The 19468-nt window shown below is 46.0% G+C and overlaps 1 protein-coding gene across 7 annotated transcripts in view; it reads right to left on the bottom strand.

Moving 5' to 3' along the window:
* Window positions 1–19468, bottom strand: part of Prosap (SH3 and multiple ankyrin repeat domains prosap) — a 265310-nt gene that overhangs the window by 63334 nt on the left and 182508 nt on the right. For 5 of the 7 annotated variants that reach the window (XM_078191925.1, XM_078191928.1, XM_078191929.1 and 2 more), the window contains 2 exons: window positions 7648–8082; window positions 3547–3564 (listed from right to left, as the gene is read on the bottom strand). In XM_078191925.1, coding sequence (XP_078048051.1) covers window positions 3547–3564; window positions 7648–8034 — 405 coding nt within the window. In that variant the 5' untranslated portion in view covers window positions 8035–8082. The remainder of the gene's footprint in view (window positions 1–3546; window positions 3565–7647; window positions 8083–19468) is intronic. The other 2 variants (XM_078191927.1, XM_078191930.1) reach the window with 1 other exon arrangement.

Below are 19468 nucleotides of genomic sequence, written 5' to 3'. Positions count from 1 at the left end.
AAGCGTCGCCGCCGATCGGGCCGGCGCGCCGGAGACGAGGATCGACCGGCTCGGAAAATCGAAAATCGCCGGGGATCGAGAGTCCGCGCGCGATCCAGGCGATCCAACGGTTCCCCGCCGAGCCGCCGAGCCGCCGAGCCGCCGAGCCGCCGAGCCGCCGAGCCGGCTGAAAACGAAAGTCGCCGCGCGACTCGAGAAGCTCCGCGGCCTTGACGCCGCTCCGCAGCAGGCTCTCTCTCCTCCTGGCGCGCGATTATGCTCGCTGCGCGACGCTTTTCCAGAGAGAACCGCCCGGTACTGAATAAATCGTCATCGATCGCGGCACGCATTTTTGTTTCGGCCGACTAGGCACAGTCCTCTTCTGTTTCGATTTCCATCGACACCGGGCAAGTGCTCTCCAAGTTTGAAAGAGTGGTAGACTGGTCGAGAGTGATCTTGATTCGAGAGCGGCGAGATCGCGCGCAAAGGGAATGTTCACTCTGATCGAGGGTCTGCGCGGATTACATTATGTAAAGAGAGTACATCGAATTTATAGATAAAACTATTTATTCGTCAACGGTTATTTTAATAGACTCTACTAGCAATACGCTTTTCTGTGTTTTTGAAACATTTTTCAGACGCCAAGATCGATGTCTATGACGGAGTTATTGCTTAAATAATATTGTTTAATTATAGTTAACAACACGATATTTCAAAGATCGTTGACTTATTTGCATGTCGTGAATATAAATTCAATTATGACGCGTTCAATCGACACAGGAAATGTCGTCAGAATTTCAAAAATTAAAACAAATTCCTTGATCGATTGTAAAAATCGCGGAGCACATTTAAGTCGACTAAAACTCGATTGCTATAAGCAACTAATATAAACTCAATTATTGATGTCTCGCACTTACATTCGGCGCTGCAATCTAACACAGAGATATCCTCTTACATCCAAAGAATTGAAACAATTCATGTATCATGAGACTTGGGAACGCGAAATTCCGGGTTCTCCATAATGTATAACCCTGTCGCAGAGTGGCTCCATTCTTTCAAATTTAGAGAGTACGAACTAAGCTCGGTATCGTTCGGATATGATATAGTATGATTATGAATAGAAACGAAGAACAGCAAAGTTAAGAAGGCAGAAGGAAGTTACTCACTCGTGTTATCTTGATCTGACGTCGAAGGGATTAGTCTGACGCTGCCAAGAACTGTTCGAGGTAGAATCGCGTGTCTTCCGCTAGATTGTTGCGCGAAACGGTCGCCGACGAAGTGACCCGACCGGTCGGAGACAGCAAAGTTGCCAGAAGGATCGTTCGCGGATCGTTCGGTCGCGCAGGAATCTAGCGGAAACGCGGGACCGGTCGGCGTCTCCGCTGAAAGTAAGCTGCGTGGTCGCGTGACCTTCGGGGACGCGTTCGCGTCACCCTTGAACGTGAACCACGGGTCAGCAGAAGTACAGTTGCACGCTTAACCGACACATGCACTTATCTTCTATGGTACTTGAGCGCTGAAAGGCGGGAGCTGCTGTAAGTGCATGCAAACCGAGCTGGAAATAACTCCGGTTCGTTGGTGCCTACGCTCGCGTCGTGTCCCGTCGCAAGGACGGAATCGCGTCGGTTCGAGGGCCGATCTTCGCGACTAATTAAAGCGTTCTTCTCGACCTCGCCGATCGCAAAGCTCGCCCGCGAATCGAACGGCTGCACAGTCCCGCGCCGCGACGGAATTTCAATCTCGCCGCGTCGTCTCTCGGAAAGAGACGGGACCGCAGCTGCAGATTCGCTGGCGTCGCGCGACCAGAACTTCCTCCAGGATAGGCATGGGCAACATGGGACATAACCTCCCAGTTTCACCTGAGAGCAGTGCTTCGCAATAAAAGCTCCTACAAAAATAACGTCCCTACGTTTTGCTCGATATATCCAGGTGTGTGTAGGTGTGTACCTTGGGATTTCCGGATACATGCCCCCAAGGGAGCCGAGTTAAAGTTCTATTTGCTCCGATTGGGAGTGGTTTCGTTGGTAACTCTGCGTTGAGTGCACCGAAGACAAACGGTTCTAGCTCTGTTTGTTTCAATATTTAATATTTGTTTCAAATACACCGAGCAAATGGGATTTGCTGGCATTTCTCTGTATTACGCCTCGACAGGCGTGGTTTCGCTTCCGTTTCTGTATAAAGTGCAGCGAGGGGCGTGGTTACAGTTCCGTTTGCCCGAACAAGGCGTGATTTCGTTACCAACTTTGTGCAGAAAGCGCCGAAGATATACGGTTATGGTCCAGTTGCTTTCAAATGCACTAAGCGAATAAGTATTGTAGGATACTTTTATGTACAGTGTGTTGAGGGGTGTGGTTTCGTTCCTGTTACTTTATAAAATGCCGGAAAGCGGCGTGGTTCTGTTATTTGCTTCGTATTGGATGCCCGAAGTGGCGTGGCTACGGCACTGTTTATGCAGAGAGCCAGAGTGGATGTAGCTTTCTTTGGCAATATACTGTGTAGAATGTTTCGAGGGCGTGGTCTTGCTGCCACACAGGGCCACCTCTCTGCCCATGCCTGCTCCAGGAAGAGACGAGATCGCGTTACACCGACGTGACTCGACGAAACATCGTCCGAGATCCCGATAGATACTGTGCCCGACACGATCGTCGATAAAAAAGGGAAAAAAATTGGTCCGCCTTCGGTCGTTCCCTCCATTTACGAGCTACCCCCGGTCTACCCTCCACCCCTTGCTCTCTCCGGAACATCGTTATTCCTCGATCCCTCGCCGAGCAAAAGAGGGACAGATACCCTACGCGGCTGGGGATCCTAAAGCCGGATTCACGCACTTGGCATTCCATCAGACAATCGTTTGATCACTTCACTGTGGTTTTAGCCGTCGATTGTTAATGACGTCGACGGTCTGGTCGGCGAATGGTCGAAAATTGCCGAGCGCGCGATCCGGTTCAACCCTTGGACCACCGAAGGGGCATAATTGCCCTATTAAAATGGGTATCGATCTTAAATGGTAAAAATTGTCGCAGTAGAAAATTGTACAGTCAGTATCACAAAAAAGTAGCAAATTCTGAATCAGCTATATCTAGATTAGAATTCATCTAGACTAGATTTCTTCTAGACTATGCTTGTTCTAGAACCTCGTTGCATAATCTTACAGTTTCTTCAGCATGCTACTGACTGCTACCACTTCCAGCAAATCGATTGCCTCTCTACATAAAATCGATCGCTAGCCGATCACCTAATGGAAAAACTCTCGGGAGTCGGACGAGAACAAACGGCGGCCCAAGGGTTGAGAACGAGGCTAGGGGGTTGCGCAGTTGACGCCATCTCGCGGTCGCGTCCCGAAACGGGGACGGTAAATAAATCACGTTTGGCCATGCACATTCGGACAGTCTATCTCGCGAAACTGAACCCGCGAAAAAAAAACAGAAGTGGAAAACGCAGAAAAATCGTCGGAAATGTACCCGGGATCGGGTGGCAGCGGCGGTTGCATTAAAGGGGTGTTTTGGGCGGTGGGGGGGGGTGGGGTGGGGGGTGGGCGGATGCATGCTATTAGTAATAGTGAAGACGTACCCTGTACCAAGTGGCCACCTGCGAGGCGCCCGAAAGGGGTGGAGAAGCGGTGGTTTATCCGCGACGCAACACACACACACACACCCGGTGGTGGAGGGTGAATGTCGGGCCCGAGGTATAGTTTGGTATAGTTTTGTTCGTTCGGTATTGTCGGTCGAATCGCGCGTTGCGTGTCACGCAGGTACGGGGGTTGCGCGTTCGAAGAGACGGGCCCCAACAAGACGATAGCACACAGGTGACAGTGGTGGTTGGTGGTGGTTCGGTGGTTGGTGATGGTGGTGGTTGGTGGTGGTTCGGTGGTGGCGGGTGTAGTGTATTCGCACGCCCCGTGCAAGTGAGGCAAAAGCAAAAACAACAACAACAACAACAACACCACAGGTCAGAAGATAAATTATACACGATTAATAGTTAGAGTCTGGCGCCGGCGCCGGCGCTGCCAGCTGCCGGCTCTACGCGAGTATGCTAGTTCTTTATATCTAATGGATGCGCGCACGCTTGTACGACCTGCCTCGGAGATCGTGGATCCGCGCTGCGGAACGGGCTGACTCTTCGTGAAAAATTTCAGTCGACTTCCTCCTCAAGAAAGGCGATGTTTCAAATTCATTACGATAAATTTTTAATCGTACGTTCGCATTAATTTTTAGGAAAATGAACGAGCAAAAAGGTGAATGCCGAAATCACTGAAACGCAACGATCACAGAAATTTCGATCGATAAGAAATGATCGGCAGTTCCCTTCGAATTCGATTTTCTTAAGAACGAAGCCTTGCATGAAACATTTTCAAGTTATGCCCTCACAAGAGACCGCGTCTGTTCCAATTACACTCGTCGAACGACGTTTCCGATTCGTACTTCGCCAGCATCAGCCTTGACACAAAAGGTCTTCCCCAGCATCGAGGTTTCTAGGAGATCCGAGCCACGATCGCTGAGACGCCCGTACATCTGCTCGTGTAAATACTCTCGGATGAATGATGGAGTAGTGTGCGTTCAGTGTCAGTGCGTGTGTGATCTTGCCGCGGGTCTAGAGCCTCGGAACTCGTTCGATGACTCTGGGAAACGGTTGCCCTCGTCGACGACACTTTTCGCTTGTATTTTGCTTTTCGTCGACGAGAATAGTCTCCGACGATTAAGAGAGCATATCCCCGATTATCGATAAAGGCGAAAGTCTGGTCAGGTGAAACGTGTCTACGGGCACGTCCGCGCATCTCGCGGGACACCGGCTCGTCATCGAACTCGTTCCGAGAACAAGATCTACTGCGGGGTCGGTTCTCAAGCGGATAACTGGACACGGGTGGTGTGCCCAGAGGAGGGAACAACGGGCTCGTTACGAGCGACTCGAATCGCGCCCGGAACGAGGACTCCGTTTCCGGCAGGAAGACTCGCACAAGCTCCTACGGATTCGCCAATTCTCATTTCTCTCCTTTCGATTCGATCAATTTTTCCGCGGCTGTCAATTTGCTCGGCTCGAATCGCAACAACCCGCGCCGAGAGGCTTTGACACGCGCCCGGCCCGGGGAGAGCCAAAGTCTCGTTAGAGGGGTTGTTCGAGGGTTCTTGCGGGCCTTCGGTTCTCGTCGCATGATTCGCGATACATCGCCGTTGGGGGAACGGGGTGACACCGGGGGGGGGGGGGGGGGGGGGGGGGGGGGGGGGGGGGGAGAGAGGTGATGTCAGTGCGCGACGATACCGCCGAGATACGAAGCAGAAGCCACACACACACATCGGTATCTTCTAGGTTCTCTAGTCTGGCTAGGGATATACTGGCGCAGGTGTACGTGTCTGTTCTTGTCAGTGGCGGGTGCGACTAGTATGTGGACTGCTTTGCGATCGCGAAACACGCCTGGAGCCAATGCTGTCACACAGTGTTCCGTAGCTAGACGCTAACTATACTTTCATGTGTCGAAACGGCTGCTGTAGATCGGTTTGCTCTTACGCTTTCTCGGTCGATTTTTAAGCAATACAAATTGCGTGCCTTCTACAGATTTTGACTCGCACGCGGTTCTCTCTATTAGAAATATCAAGTTTACCGTTTGTCCAACCAGCTACCGCTCGAAACACTGTGTCGCCGCGTCTTCTGGAGTCGAACAGGACCATCGACTCTGCCGCTCCTTTCGTAAACCACTATGTGCACACTCCTGATCATAAGTCATTGTACGCTCGGTTTGTCTTAATTCCGCAGAAGTCGGATAAGCGATTCTCATTAGAGGAAATCGATTTCTTATTAGCATCGACTGTACACTACGATAGACTGAAAATCTTTATATATCTTCCAAGTTCGATTTGTAATTTTCTCGATACGAAGGGAAGAAATAAATTTTTGAAGGCTTTTTGCAACAGAAATAACGAACGATTAAACGTTTCGCGAAAAGTATTATTTTCAATATACATATGTGTGGTCAATACAAGAGAAGCACTAGAATTGCAAGGATGTTAGAAATAATACTAGATACGATATTAGTCGGCAATAGCATCGCCATTGTTCTCGCAATCAAAGAACAGAAATTTTAATTAACGTCGGAGAGCCGGGGGGGCTGAACCTTTCGAAAGGGTTTCACAGTTTCATTTTGTTGCGGCGTTGCGAGTGTCCGGTGACTTATGGCCGGGAGTGTATGCTCGTCTGGCTAAAGAGAGCAAAAGCGCAGCGCGCACGGTAGCGTTCTTCGCGGGTAAAAGAGAGACAGGGGGAGAGAGAGTGAGTGAGTGAGAGAGAGAGAGAGAGAGGGAGAGAGAGATAGAGAAAGAGAGAGGTAGAGAAAGAGCGGCAGAGATCTCTTAATCCTGCGCGGTTCGTGACTTTCCGCGGGCTCCAGCCTGCGACCGCCGATGAAAAAAGAGAACGACGAGAGAGGAGAGGAGAGCCGCGAAGCCCGATCTGGCCTCGCCTCCGGTGCTCTTTCTCTCCCTCTCTCTTTCTTCTCCGTTCGCTGCGCCTACAAGCCGAGAGCAACTTCTCTGCAATTTCGCGAAATCAGCATACAAAGTGGTAAGCCGGGAGAGTCGTACGCTACGTACGCTTCGCACACGCTTCGTATGCAGTTTTGCGAAAGCTCGAGGGACGCGAGTCCTTGAGAGAACTCATGACCGATTATCCGTCGCGAATCGAGCCCGCGATCGGGATCACCGCAGTTTCACGTGTAACGTATGGTTATCGCGGTATACAAGGACGCGATCATTTCCTCGAAGTGCTATTCTTCGCGGGCGACTTCGCTGCTTTTGATCGCCGAGGATCGGTCTTCGTCACGATCGGCCACGAGGCGGGCCCGTTTCCCCGCCGTTTCGTCACCGATGGCTTTATCTTCTCAGAAAACGGAATCTCTCGTGATCTTACGAGTATTCCTCGGATTACAATTACCATCCCCCGATCCCTAGGTTAGACCGTAATTCCCTACATTTATCAAGTTAAATGTCGAATAATAACTCCAAAGATTCGACAATATCAGAGTCATTGAATTATTAAAATCGAAATTTAAAGTTAAATATTACATTGAGGAGTGGTAATTTAATTTTTGCGTTCTAGATACGCCCAATTCTGTCTTTATACGATTGACACAGAAACAACAATGTCTTAAAAATTGTATAAAATAATTAAAATAAAATAACTGTATGAAGAGTCTTTATAAAATGCCAAATTGGATTTGTATGCACGATTATATATACATATAAAACTGAATCTCAAAAACCGGTAGAAAATTAGTGACCGACGCGGTACTCAACGTGTTAACAAATTATTTGTCTCCAAATTTGTGATCCGTTTATTCCAGGAATAAACAGCAACGAAGGCAAATATGCAAGTTTTAAAACAAAGACTCGAAACCAAGAAAAGAATTTACGATTTCGTTGGCATCGTTGGTCCATATCTATGGCTCGAAAACGGCGGGAAAATTTCGACCGACCAGGACAGCGGAGGACGAAGATCGCCTAGCTCGGCGACCGTAGAGCGATTAGGCTATCGCGGCGGAACAATCGCAGAGTAGTTGCACAAGGTTGTCGAACCGCGGCGACTCATCCAGCCAGGCGTCCTCAAGGACGTTCGCTAATGGAATTCTCGCGAAGAAATGAGTCGGAAGTGAGTCGACGATAGCGTGGAAGACCGGAGTCTTACCTTGGGCAAGGATGCCAGGCATTGCTGCTTCACGTCCCAGACGAGCTGATCCTTGGGGAACTGGAGACACTTGCTGACGTAAAGCTCCGGAACGTGCACCCTGGCCAGGAGGACGCCCTCCTCGACCGGGCCGGCCTCCGCAGTTGCAGCCGCGACTGCAGCCGCCGCCGCATCTTGATTCTGCTGACCTTGGGCCTGGCCGGCTTGCGGGCTCGTCGCCTGACTCGGAGTTGTCTGCCCCGTGCTGGCTGGCGACGAATTTTGCTGCTGCTGTTGCTGTTGTTGTTGTTGCTGCTGCTGCTGCGACTGCGGTTGCTGCTGCTGCTGCTGTAGCTGCGGCTGCTGCTGTTGCTGTGGCTGCTGTTGTTGCTTCGGTCCCGCCTCCATTGCGGGGACCTCGCGCTTCTCGGGGATTCCACCTTCACTGGCTCACATCTGAAACCAAAAATCAGCACCGATTAGCTATTTGTTCCCTCCTTTATTTTTTTTAAATACCTGCTGGGAACTTCGTGTCGCAGCGCTCGGCGCGATAAGATGATTTATTTTTGTCATTCTTTGATAACGAGACGATTTAATACCTTGACGAACACGTCAGAGACCTCAAAGATTTGGTCACATTAATGTATCTTATTCGACTAAATTAAAACTCTAAAGCAAAGTTACACGACTTTAAACACGATCTTTTTAACATTCTAATATACTGTAAAAATTGATTTTTGAGGGTCGAAGTTTAAATAATTCTCTCTTCTATACATGGCTAGCGCGACAGTCGAAATGTTAATAGTGTAATAATTATAAGATACATTTTTAATAGCGTATAATAATAATTTTGTACACTGTATGCGCATGAAATCTAATTCTTGAGGTTTAAAAATTTTAAAAAACATTTTTTAAAATATACACATTGTATAAAAATTTTTAGTGACGAGTCAGAGCCACCACTCGAGCCCAAGGTGTGAATAGGTAAGAACAATGTAAATCGTAATGCTCTCCGCATTAGAATTACTTCGTCACATCCTGTTAACAGGTTAGTATCCTGCGTTTTGGCGGTGAAGAGATCAAGTTTGCGACCCTCAGACCGTATTCGGGAGAACCCAAGGTGGCAATAATAGTTGCTGGTCGCCGTTATCAGTGCTTGAACGTGCTTTTTTTTATTCGGCAATATTAATCGAGACGATCGCGCTATTACGACAGCGCGGAGACTCCTGCGGCGGATATCTGTGAGAGAATCTCGAGGAACGACGCCTCGGAGGACACCGGACGACGCCGGGCGAGATGAAGAAATTAAAACAGCTCGGCGCTCGCAGTTTATAACCGCGGCGCGGCGGGTAACGGTAAGGGAAGGACGAGATTACCGCAATGGAAATAAAGAAATTGCGCCGAGACGCCGCGCCACGTCAATTTTTGAACGCTCGTAAAAGCCTTTTATACTCCGTGGCCTCGCCTCGCCTCGACTCGCCCCGCGTCTCCGCGTATTTTTCACTCGAGCTGTCCCTGCGCAATCCTGCCCTTCACACGACGACGCGTCCCGACGATCTAATTAAATCGGAGTAGCTAATGAAAAATGAATTTCAGGGGAGCCTGCGCGTCGGAGGGCGAGCATTCGTCGCTCCCTGGCCAGGTGGAAATTCTTGGCAAATATGGTAATGACTCTGTCGCATTGGTAGCAAGCACGGCAGTAGTTCGCTTTGAAATAACGATCTCAAAAGGTATAATTAAGAGCGTTCCTTCTCTTTTATTTTTGAATCCTGCGGCAACATAGTAGAATTCAGTTAGGTCTCCGCGTAAAACTTCCCGACTCATTTGGAACAGTTGTGGAACATCGCGTAAAACAAGTATTATTGTAGAACTGAATATTCGTTCTGGCTTGACAATGGAGCAAGTTAAACTACGTACACCGAACTCAGCTTTATCAGTATAATTGTTACGGAAAAGTCTCTGGAAAATCCTGGACCTTTGTTTCATTATGTTTCATTAAAAACAATCTACCTCGTTTGTGAATTAGTGAACCAATTTAGCAAAAGAGTTGTGCATATCCTGATTATTATTCTATATATGCAATAAGCAACGAAGATGACAATAGAGACCGGCAACAAATTTTACACAACCTCTGTAACCTAAACACAATGGAGTTTATATCGACGTAAGAATAATTATAAAGCTATAGACTCTTGGCGTGGTCGATCAATTTCCGCGAGTGTATTTTGCAGGTACCGTTCACCTTAGATTTCGACTTCGAGATCTGGTTTTCAAACTGGACTGCGTGCGAACCACCGTGTAGACGGGAGTGCGGCACGAAAATACGTCGATAAGAAAAAAAGTTTGTGAAACACACCGGCCCGAGATTCCCATCACGTTTCGTATAGGAGATTACGTTTCCCCGGTTTCGTAAGACGTCTCGTAAGTATCCTGCAAGAATGTTTCGCTCGCAGCCGGCGGAGAAAATGGCAGCGTTCCAACAATCTGCTTTCGGCGCGAAGCGGCGGAAAGCTCGTTCGACACACGAGCGGATCATGATCCGATAAGTACCGGAATCGTCGCGACTCGTAGCGACCTGAAGCTACCTGAAGCTACTAGAAGTGGTCTGAAGCAACCTGAAGCTACTTGAAGTAGTCTGAAGCAACTTGGAGCTACTAGAAGTGGTCTGAAGCAACTTAAAGCTACTAGGAGTAGTCTGAAGCAGCTTGAAGCTACTTGAAGTAGTCTGAAGCAACTTGAAGCTACTAGGAGTGGTCTGAAGCAACTTGAAGCTACTAGGAGTGGTCTGAAGCAACTTGAAGTAGTCTGAAACAACTTGAAGCTACTTGAAGTAGTCTGAAGCAACTTGAAGCTACTTGAAGTGGTCTGAAGCAACTTGAAGCTACTAGGAGTGGTCTGAAGCAACTTGAAGCTACTAGGAGTGGTCTGAAGCAACTTGAAGTAGTCTGAAACAACTTGAAGCTACTTGAAGTAGTCTGAAGCAATTTGAAGCTACTTGAAGTGGTCTGAAGCAACTTGAAGCTACTAGAAGTAGTCTGACGCAACTTGAAGCTACTTGAAGTGGTCTGAAGCAACTTGAAGCTACTAGGAGTGGTCTGAAGCAACTTGAAGCTACTTGAAGTAGTCTGAAGCAACTTGAAGCTACTTGAAGTAGTCTGAATCAACTTGAAGCGATCTGAAGCAACTTAAAGCGACGTGAAGCGATCCGAAGCGGCAGGATACACGCGTCGAATCGATGACGCAGTCGCGCGCGTTTTCGCGGCTGCTATGCACCTCTCCGGCGACCGATGGAACAGCCGCGGCACCGAGGCTGCAGCTCGCGATGCGTTTCTCTGTTTTACAATTCGACCTCCAACCTCGCGGCAGGGTTAACCATCGGTCAGCGATAAGTTACGTCCTAACGATCGGCGCGACGCTTTCGCTCGAAACATTCGAAGCGGATATAAACGTCGCACACGCGAGGAACAGACGCACGTACGCGTGTGATCGATCTTCCAGGGTGGCGAACCATTCGACACGCAGCTGCACCGTATCGATCCGCCGATTCCCCGCGCAATTATGTAACAAGCGCGATAATCGCCGCGACAAACATACGCGCGATTCCCGTGTTTGCCGCGCGGCCGAATGCTGAACGCGGCCGAGCATTTCGTCGCATCGTGTCGCGTCGCCGAGATAATAGCCTCGCATGGGAAATGCTCCGTTGAATCGGACCGTGATTATTGTATGTCTGGTACAGCGATTTTCGTCCAGGAAAGGTGTGATTAGATTTTACACTTTCGACGCGCACCGTGGATAATTCTCTCGCGGTGAAGAGTGCTGTCTTCCCCTTTTTATTTCATATAATGTGGCGATGCAAAGTTGAAGCACAAATACGCGTCGAATACTTCGGTTTTCAATCGTTGCGTTCACTGTGGACGAATCATCCACGAAGCACGGCCAAAGTGTAAAATGTAAATTCAGCTTGACCATCCTTTTACTTGAATAAAACCTGTAGCAAATGTTCTTGCATCCTTTATATTTTCTCTTGGAAGTTGCAACTTCGTTAATAATAAAAAAAAACTTCTGACCAGATGACCTTTACATTTTTTAAATAGGCGAATATACTGATAATAATAGTAATAATAATAGTGACTTCGTAGAACGTTCTTTTTCTGTTTTCAGTATTTTTCTGTCTATCTACAAGAAGAAAAATATGAATAAATAACCCAATACATCGAGCTTCATTCTGCCCTCAGAATTCCACATATTATTGGAAATCCACGATCCAATGATAAAATAAATATCTCCCTCGAAATAGATATATCTTCGCGTTCGGTATTAATGATCGGAGCGCGGGGGATATAATTCCAGCGTCGGGGAATACGCGGACATACCGCTTATCATGCGAGTTGTCGGTTTAAAACGAAAGGAAGGTTCCTCTCGTGTAATTCGATCCGCCGTACAAACGCGACGGCAAGCGACGAAACTCGCTCGGCCAGTCTATTGATGAAATTGGAATTGATGGAATTGATGGAAGCGATCCTGTCGCGGGTATCGCCGCTGAAACGCGCAATAAATGCCCGTACGATAAAACCAGCTTGGCGCGGAACGGGCTTCGCCGATGACAAAAGTGTCGAGGAACATCCCAGGCTTGACGCTCTGTCGCATCGCCAACAGATAGAGATGCGCGCTATGGCACGAAAATATTTGATCGATTGTTTGCTCGACGTTGGATTTGATTTCTCAATCGAAGAGCCGGCGGTGTTGCTTTGATAATAGTTTTCTTAATAAACAGGCGGAGGCAATTGATTTTGAAGTGATTGCGCAGCGAGTAAAACGTTTTCGACTGGCGGAGTAAATTCTTCGTTTGATTTTAGTTCTATAACAAATCTTGGAATATATTATTGTTTTATAATTTTGTCTAGAAGTAATAGATTATATAATTTCGTCATTTAAATTTAATAATTTAGATTTTATTTGGATTTTGGTTGTGAACTGAGCTTAATTCAGAATAGGTAGATTCTAGATCTAACCTAGGATGTATTCCAGTACTCGTACAATCTGGACCACAATTTAACCCCTTGCTGTACCATTTTCTTTACAATTGCTATAACTCGAATTTTTTTTGATCGCACTAATATCTTAAAAGAGAAAGGAATTTTATATTTATTGTGTACACGCATCTATTTGAATATTTAAATATTGGTGACAAGAGAATAAAATTGTATTCCTACTTAAAGGAACGGATGAACATTCATACCTAACAGCTTGTTACTAGAAATCTTCATTGCGAGTCTGACTCTTTAAAGTACGGCAAGGGGTTAACATACATCTGCAAGTTATTTTTCATCTAGAATTCAATCATGATTTAAATTTTATTAAAAATCGACAGAGTCTATATCTGCCCTTGGTTCCTACCTTGGACATGATTTAGGGCGCTTAGAGTCCTGACCTAATTAATCCCGTGATCTAGAGACTGAATCCAGGCCCAATTTGCAGCTCCAACCGAGGCCTAGCTATAGGCCAGACTTTTATCTTCAATCCACGGTAGCAATTTCCAATTTACCCGAAGCTTCAGAAGCAGGTGCCTCATAGAATGAAAAGGAGCTCGTTTCTTCTTCGAGACGAGATCGCTGTCGGCCTAATGGGAGTGCTGGTTGAGCCGCATGACTCGCACAGTTTCCGGAGCTCGCCGTGTTTCTCAGCACATTGTCTAGACACCGAGTTTCGCTTTGTGTCGAACACTGTCGAGCCCGAAGACGCCCGGAAAATGTTACGGGAAACAATATTGTTGCGAGCCAGCTGCTTGCTGCACGGCACGCGACTCTCCTAATTGCGCTCCACTGCCTAGGTTAAACGTCTACCGAGCAGCGTAAACAGTGCCAGTTCGGGGAATCGGGCACTGTCGCAAACAGACGCGCTTCCGGCGATAACATTCGTGAGAAGACAGTTTCTGTGGCATTTGCAATTAATATATACCTTTTGTTTGTGTTTAAGCAGAATTGAACTTTATAGCTATCGTATAAGACAGACAAATTCTTCTTTAAGTTTAAAATAGAATTTTATACTTGTGGAAAAATTAGATTGATAAAAGAAACTGAAATTTACCTGTAAGTCTTTAAGAAATGCCATTTAAATAGTTAAAATCGTGTTTCATCAGAATTGAACTTTATATCTATCGTATGAGACATAAAAATTTTTCTTTAAGATTATAAGAAAATTTGATACTTGCGGAAAAATTATATGTAAAATTATATGTTAATAATAATTATTATTATATCAAATGTTATGTAAATAATTAAAGTCGCATTTCATAGCGAAAACTCCAGCAGGCTGCTAAAAGGACACAGTAATTGGCTTCCCTACATTAATTATAGCTACCAGTGTTTTCGTACGAGATCAAGGGTTTATTTGGATACGGCAATGATCTGTTATCCAAACTTAAATGTACCCTAATCGAGGCACCGTGACGCACGACCGTGCGCGAGACTTTACAGCGGATAAATCATTTGTCCTTCGACTTCGCGGAACGTCGAGAAATACGGGACAAAAGAGCTTTCGGCTGTCGAAGATCACCGATTCAAGAACAACTTGACGATAGTCCTTGTTACTCGTTAGCCCTTAGGTCAAGGTACGGGTAATAAATTCTCCGGGCTCGCTGTTTACGGCCCTTCGCGCGACAGCGCTCTTTTCCATGCGTCCTCCGCGCAAAAGAAGTCACCGTATTCGTCCCATGGCTCGAGCTGTTACCACCCATGCTACATAAGTGTTGAGAGAGGGAATTCGCACGAACACGGTCCTCTCGCAATTCCATAAAATCTTTTCAGAATGGTAGAAAAATACTTTCACAATTTTAATCCGTCGCGGTCGGAGAATTTTCACGAATCAGCAAGATGAGCTTAATCGTGAAATAGTAAGTAACGCTGAGGATTGATAACATTATGCAAGAAATAGTTACTGCATAGATTTTATGAAAGAACAGTTTTTAATCTTAGAAATGTCAGTAGGATAAAATTCAATTTTAATGTGTCAATTTCAGAGACAGAAGCTACATAAAAATATACTTCTTTTAATAATCTTTGCACTGAGTTTACAGATTACTAAGAGCAGTTATTTTATTTGCTACAAGTAACATCATATCTCTGCAGAGTTCTAAAAAATTATAGCATATGCTACAAGTAATTTATATTTAATCTTAATAATTATAAATCAAACGATTTCGTATGAAAAAGGTTTTAACAATATTTTTACAAGTGTATTTATGATTTTGTATTTCATCCTTTAATTTTTGTCAAAATTCACTAGTTTAATAATTGTTACAGCCTCGACATGTTCTTCGAGGAGGAACGTTTCAGTGTGAAATCCAACAAATGTATAAAATTCACGATCAGTTAATGCAAAGATCTAGTTTACGACTTTTGCTCGACGCTCGAACGACTTCCGACAGAACATTTCTGCGCGTGACAGTTCTCGAATCGTAAAAAGTATTCGAGAGCCGAGGCGGGTACGAAAATCGTTCGAATAACCGTACTATCGATATCCGGCACGATATCGGAATGAATCGGAACGATCGGGAAGTTTCTGCGTATAATCGGGTCGTGGACGCGCGGGCGTAAGGCGCGGAATTCCTGGAGAAGGCGCGCGAGACTCCAGGTGGCACGGGTCTGGGAGAAGTTTGATGGGAAACCGCAGACGCCATTAAACGTAACCGTCTTGCCGGCAGCCGGAGAGCCTGCGTTAAAACTTTAAATAACCCACTGACCGCACCGTGTATACACGTTTCGAGGACAATAGAGGCGAGCCGGCTCGCCGCCGCAAGGTCGCTTAGGTTCGCGCCCGACCAGAAAAACGGCCGGTCCTTAGGCGTTAATATTCCGCCGGCGCGAGGATTTCCTTTTTTCCGAGCGCGCAACACGCCGCCGCGCAGAAGAAACCATCGAGGGAACACCGAAAAGGTTTGCCGAAGGGAAAGGGTTTCTTGCGGGGCCGTCACGCGATCGGCCGGCGTTAATCATTTTGTTGCCACTGTGCTCGCCTGCTACCAGCACCGTGTCCGAGCATCGCGATCGGTGTCGAAAACCGAAGACCGACTTAATGCTGGCTCGACACGGCATGCTCGGGTCAGCTCCAATCTGCGATTAGGTGGACCCGAAGATCGTTGCTTTCTTCTCTTTCTAGGTGCTCTTTAGCCGCTTAACGGTGCAAACGAATTCTTTAGACTGCACATGATTTATCAGTGAAGTACGGATGTTTATGCAAATGCGTGTTTGTTTAGAAAACAGGTAAACCAATGGGATAGAAATTTATGTCATGGTCAGGAAATTCCAATAATTTATTTTCTATTTTGTATATTTTGCATGTTAAAGTTTTTTATATTTTTGTTTAACATTAGATTTACGAACCACTAAGAGCAATTGCTTTGTATTACCTTATTGAAAGTAACAATAAGATATTCTAATTAATATTTAATATTACTAATAGACTAATGTAATATTTGCTCCAAGTAATACATATATTGAATAAATATCTTAAAAATGCATTTTTACAATCCGAATAAACGTAAATTAAGAAACTGACAACAGGCTCCGTAAATCTAGTATAAAAAACATATGCACGAATATATTATATCGATTCAATAAATTCAATAACATGTTCACGCCGGGGTGACCCACCGGTGGGTCACACTTGACTGTTCCGTGGGGCGACGTGACCCACTTGTGGGTCACGCGTTTTCAGAAAATTAGTCGTTAAAAAAAATAAGTTGACTTTATTTTTTCTCAACGTTACATATAAAAATTGAGTATTATAAACATTAACATTCAATATTTTAAATTAATAACAATTATTTATTTATATCTATAATAAGGTAGATAATTTTACCTACTTTTACACTTGTTGCAAGAAATGTGCGCTCAAAAAAACACTATGTCAGAACTGTTCCAATGTCGCATGTAGCGCGTTAGAAGCCTCGAACTGTTATGATTTCGCAATAAGCGTGTTCAAACTCGCGACGATATTGCCCCTCCCCACGAAGGGTGAAAGACGTCACGCGATAAGACAGTCCCGCCTTACGCGAAGAAACGTAGATTTTCGCCCCGGCGTGAACGTGTTAAACGAATGCTCTAATAAATATCGATTACATGTCACTTAATCCAAATTCTGGAATAGGAGAATTTTCTTACAAAGAAACAAGAAGAACCGTTGTTCACATAACCTACAAGATGAAGATCAAGTCAGCAAACCGACGAAAGATCGAGGGATCATCCGAGGGATGAACCGAACCTGCAGGCTCGTGCCAAAGGCTGGATGAGGCGCCAGAAATTCCAATAATTCTAATTCGACTTTATGACAATGAAACGTTGGCGGCGTTTAATATACGCCGGTGGACCGTCGCCCATTAGGCTCTGTACACAGTAGTACGCGGTGAAAAGATACGGGCCGAAAGTGGCCGTGGCGATCGGGTTGTCTGGGACCGCGGCCGGTTCCGTCGAGGGCACGAGAAATTACGGCACAGTTAAACCGTGGCGAGCGCGTAGCAGTCGGCAAAGTGGTGATTCGGAGCGTAGCTAAAGCTATTTAGGCCCCTGAATAACGATCGGCATCGGTAACCGAGCGGGGAGCAAGAACGAACGAATAATAAACCTCTCGTCTTTCGTTTCGTCCGACGCAATTCATTCCCCGTTGGCATTCGCGGGTGCGTTTATGGGGGCGCGTCGCACAATGGTCGATTTTCTTAGAATATGAGAAAAAGAATGAAAAAAGAGATCGCTTTCCGAGCGGATAATTGGTACGCGGTTCGATGTATGATTGTCTAATAGTATAATTACAATGCTTGGGTATATAGTTACTATGCTTATAGGTACATTTTAACTGAACAGTGAAAATCATTCAAATTTTGATAATTATGTATCTCTTCTATCAAAGTTAGCAGACTTCAAATTATACAAAAATTAATAATACAGCTTCAAAATATTATAATAAAATAAGAATTACATAACAGTTGAGATCCGCGATATCGATTCAATTTTTTCTTGCGGTACTTATTACTGCAATCGAAAAATCTTAAAATAGCTGCGAGTTCTTACGACCTTCTTAGCTGTATTGTCTGAAAGCCATAAACGGCGTTAGTCATTGCTTAGCACGTCAAATTCTCTAAAAACAAGCCACAGTTTTAACAATAAAAAAACCACAGAAATCAATACTGACGTTATGTCATTGCTTAACTGAAACGATAAATATGCGTTCGCAAAGATAAATAAGGTACATTTCATTGCATTTTCCGTCAATATAGTGTGACTTCAAGTCGTAACGCGATTTCTGTCCCATTTTAAGGAGGAATAAAGCATCGTAGGGTCACGCCCCTGCACCAATTCTACCGGCACGCTGCTTCTTCTTTTTCTAACCGGCTAATCGATTATCGGCAGTGGACTATCTTTGCGCGAGCCGGGGCACCAATAGGAACAAAAGAACCAGGGCCCCGGGGTCGGCCGCAAGAAAGATAATAGGAGGGAGCAGAGGGAGACGATGATGAACTGGAGGAAAAGGGTGTACCGGGCCTCGACGGAAAGCGAACGCATCAATGACAAGCCGTAAATCATAGTTTTACGACTTGTCTTTATGTGGCCCTTATTCGTGGCACCCGACTGAAGACTCGAGTGCCTTCGCGATTTTTCTGTCTGGCCACCCCGTGTGCGCCGGGGGCAGGGCCGTATCCGCGGACGCAACCTCCGTGACACCTGAGAACGCTCCGAGAACGCGGCGATCGAACGACACAGGACTTTCTAACAATTTATTTTTTGATTAATAAATTATTTGACTTTAACCTCTTCCCTGTGTAGAGTATACTTGATGAAGAGAAATTACAATTTCTATCTTAGAATACATACATTTGGCTCAGTATTTTAACTATAAGTTTTTTGCAACATACACATAAATGTAGATATTTTGGAATAATTTTAGAGGATTCACTGAAGAAAATTGCATACAGCGCATTCGACAAAATGCATAATAAAACAGTATACACAGCTACGAGATTGCTTTAGCACAATTATTCCGGTCACACTCTGTAAACCTAATTTTTCAATATCCAAGCGAATCGTTCTTTCTACGAAAGAATGACCGTAGTACCATTATCGTTAATAATCTCACGACCTAAATTGTTCTCATACGTTCTCCGCACCCATCCAGCTAGAATTACGGAGATTAAAACTTCCTTAAATTCGAGTGCATCGTATCCGGTCTTATCGTCGACGCCGTCGTATAACCCGCTCCAACGGCAAAGTGACTTTCCTTTTCTTAAATACCGACAAGATACGGGGCTGCGACGGCTTCGCGCAAGACGAACGACACCCTTTGAAAATATGAACATTGCTGCACGTTTTCGCCCGGTCGGTTACTTTCTGTTTCGCGTTCCACGCGACCAGGTCGGGTAATCGACATCGTACAAAGTATAAAACACTCGCGGGACAACGATTTATTCTTGGGCAGCGCGGCGAGACAAATTGATTTAAAAACTGTTAATGACCGCGGTCCGATCGTCCAAGCGAATCTGGATGGGGCTCTATTAGCAATGAAATAAATCTGGGCGGGCTATCGACGCGGCAGATAACTTTGCGCCGACGGTTTTTAAATCATCCACGGCTGTGCGCGCCGCCTCGTTGCAATTTTCGTGCCCGGCTAATAACATAAATTCAACGGAAGACATTAGCGGCCGTTAAATTTATTTAGCGGCGGAAGGCCGCGAAAGAAGTTCGTTCGTCCGCGCGGGCCGGGTTGCAAAGACGCCGGGCGAGGTAGAAACCGTGAGAGCTCGGTGCGCCCCTGGCCGGCGCGCGGCGCGCGGCGCGCGGCGCACACGAGGATG

Source organism: Augochlora pura, chromosome 10 (assembly GCF_028453695.1).
Source record: "Augochlora pura isolate Apur16 chromosome 10, APUR_v2.2.1, whole genome shotgun sequence".
NCBI lineage: Eukaryota > Metazoa > Arthropoda > Insecta > Hymenoptera > Halictidae > Augochlora > Augochlora pura.
Note: the sequence above shows the minus strand (reverse complement) of the source record. Positions and strands in the feature narration are given on the sequence as shown.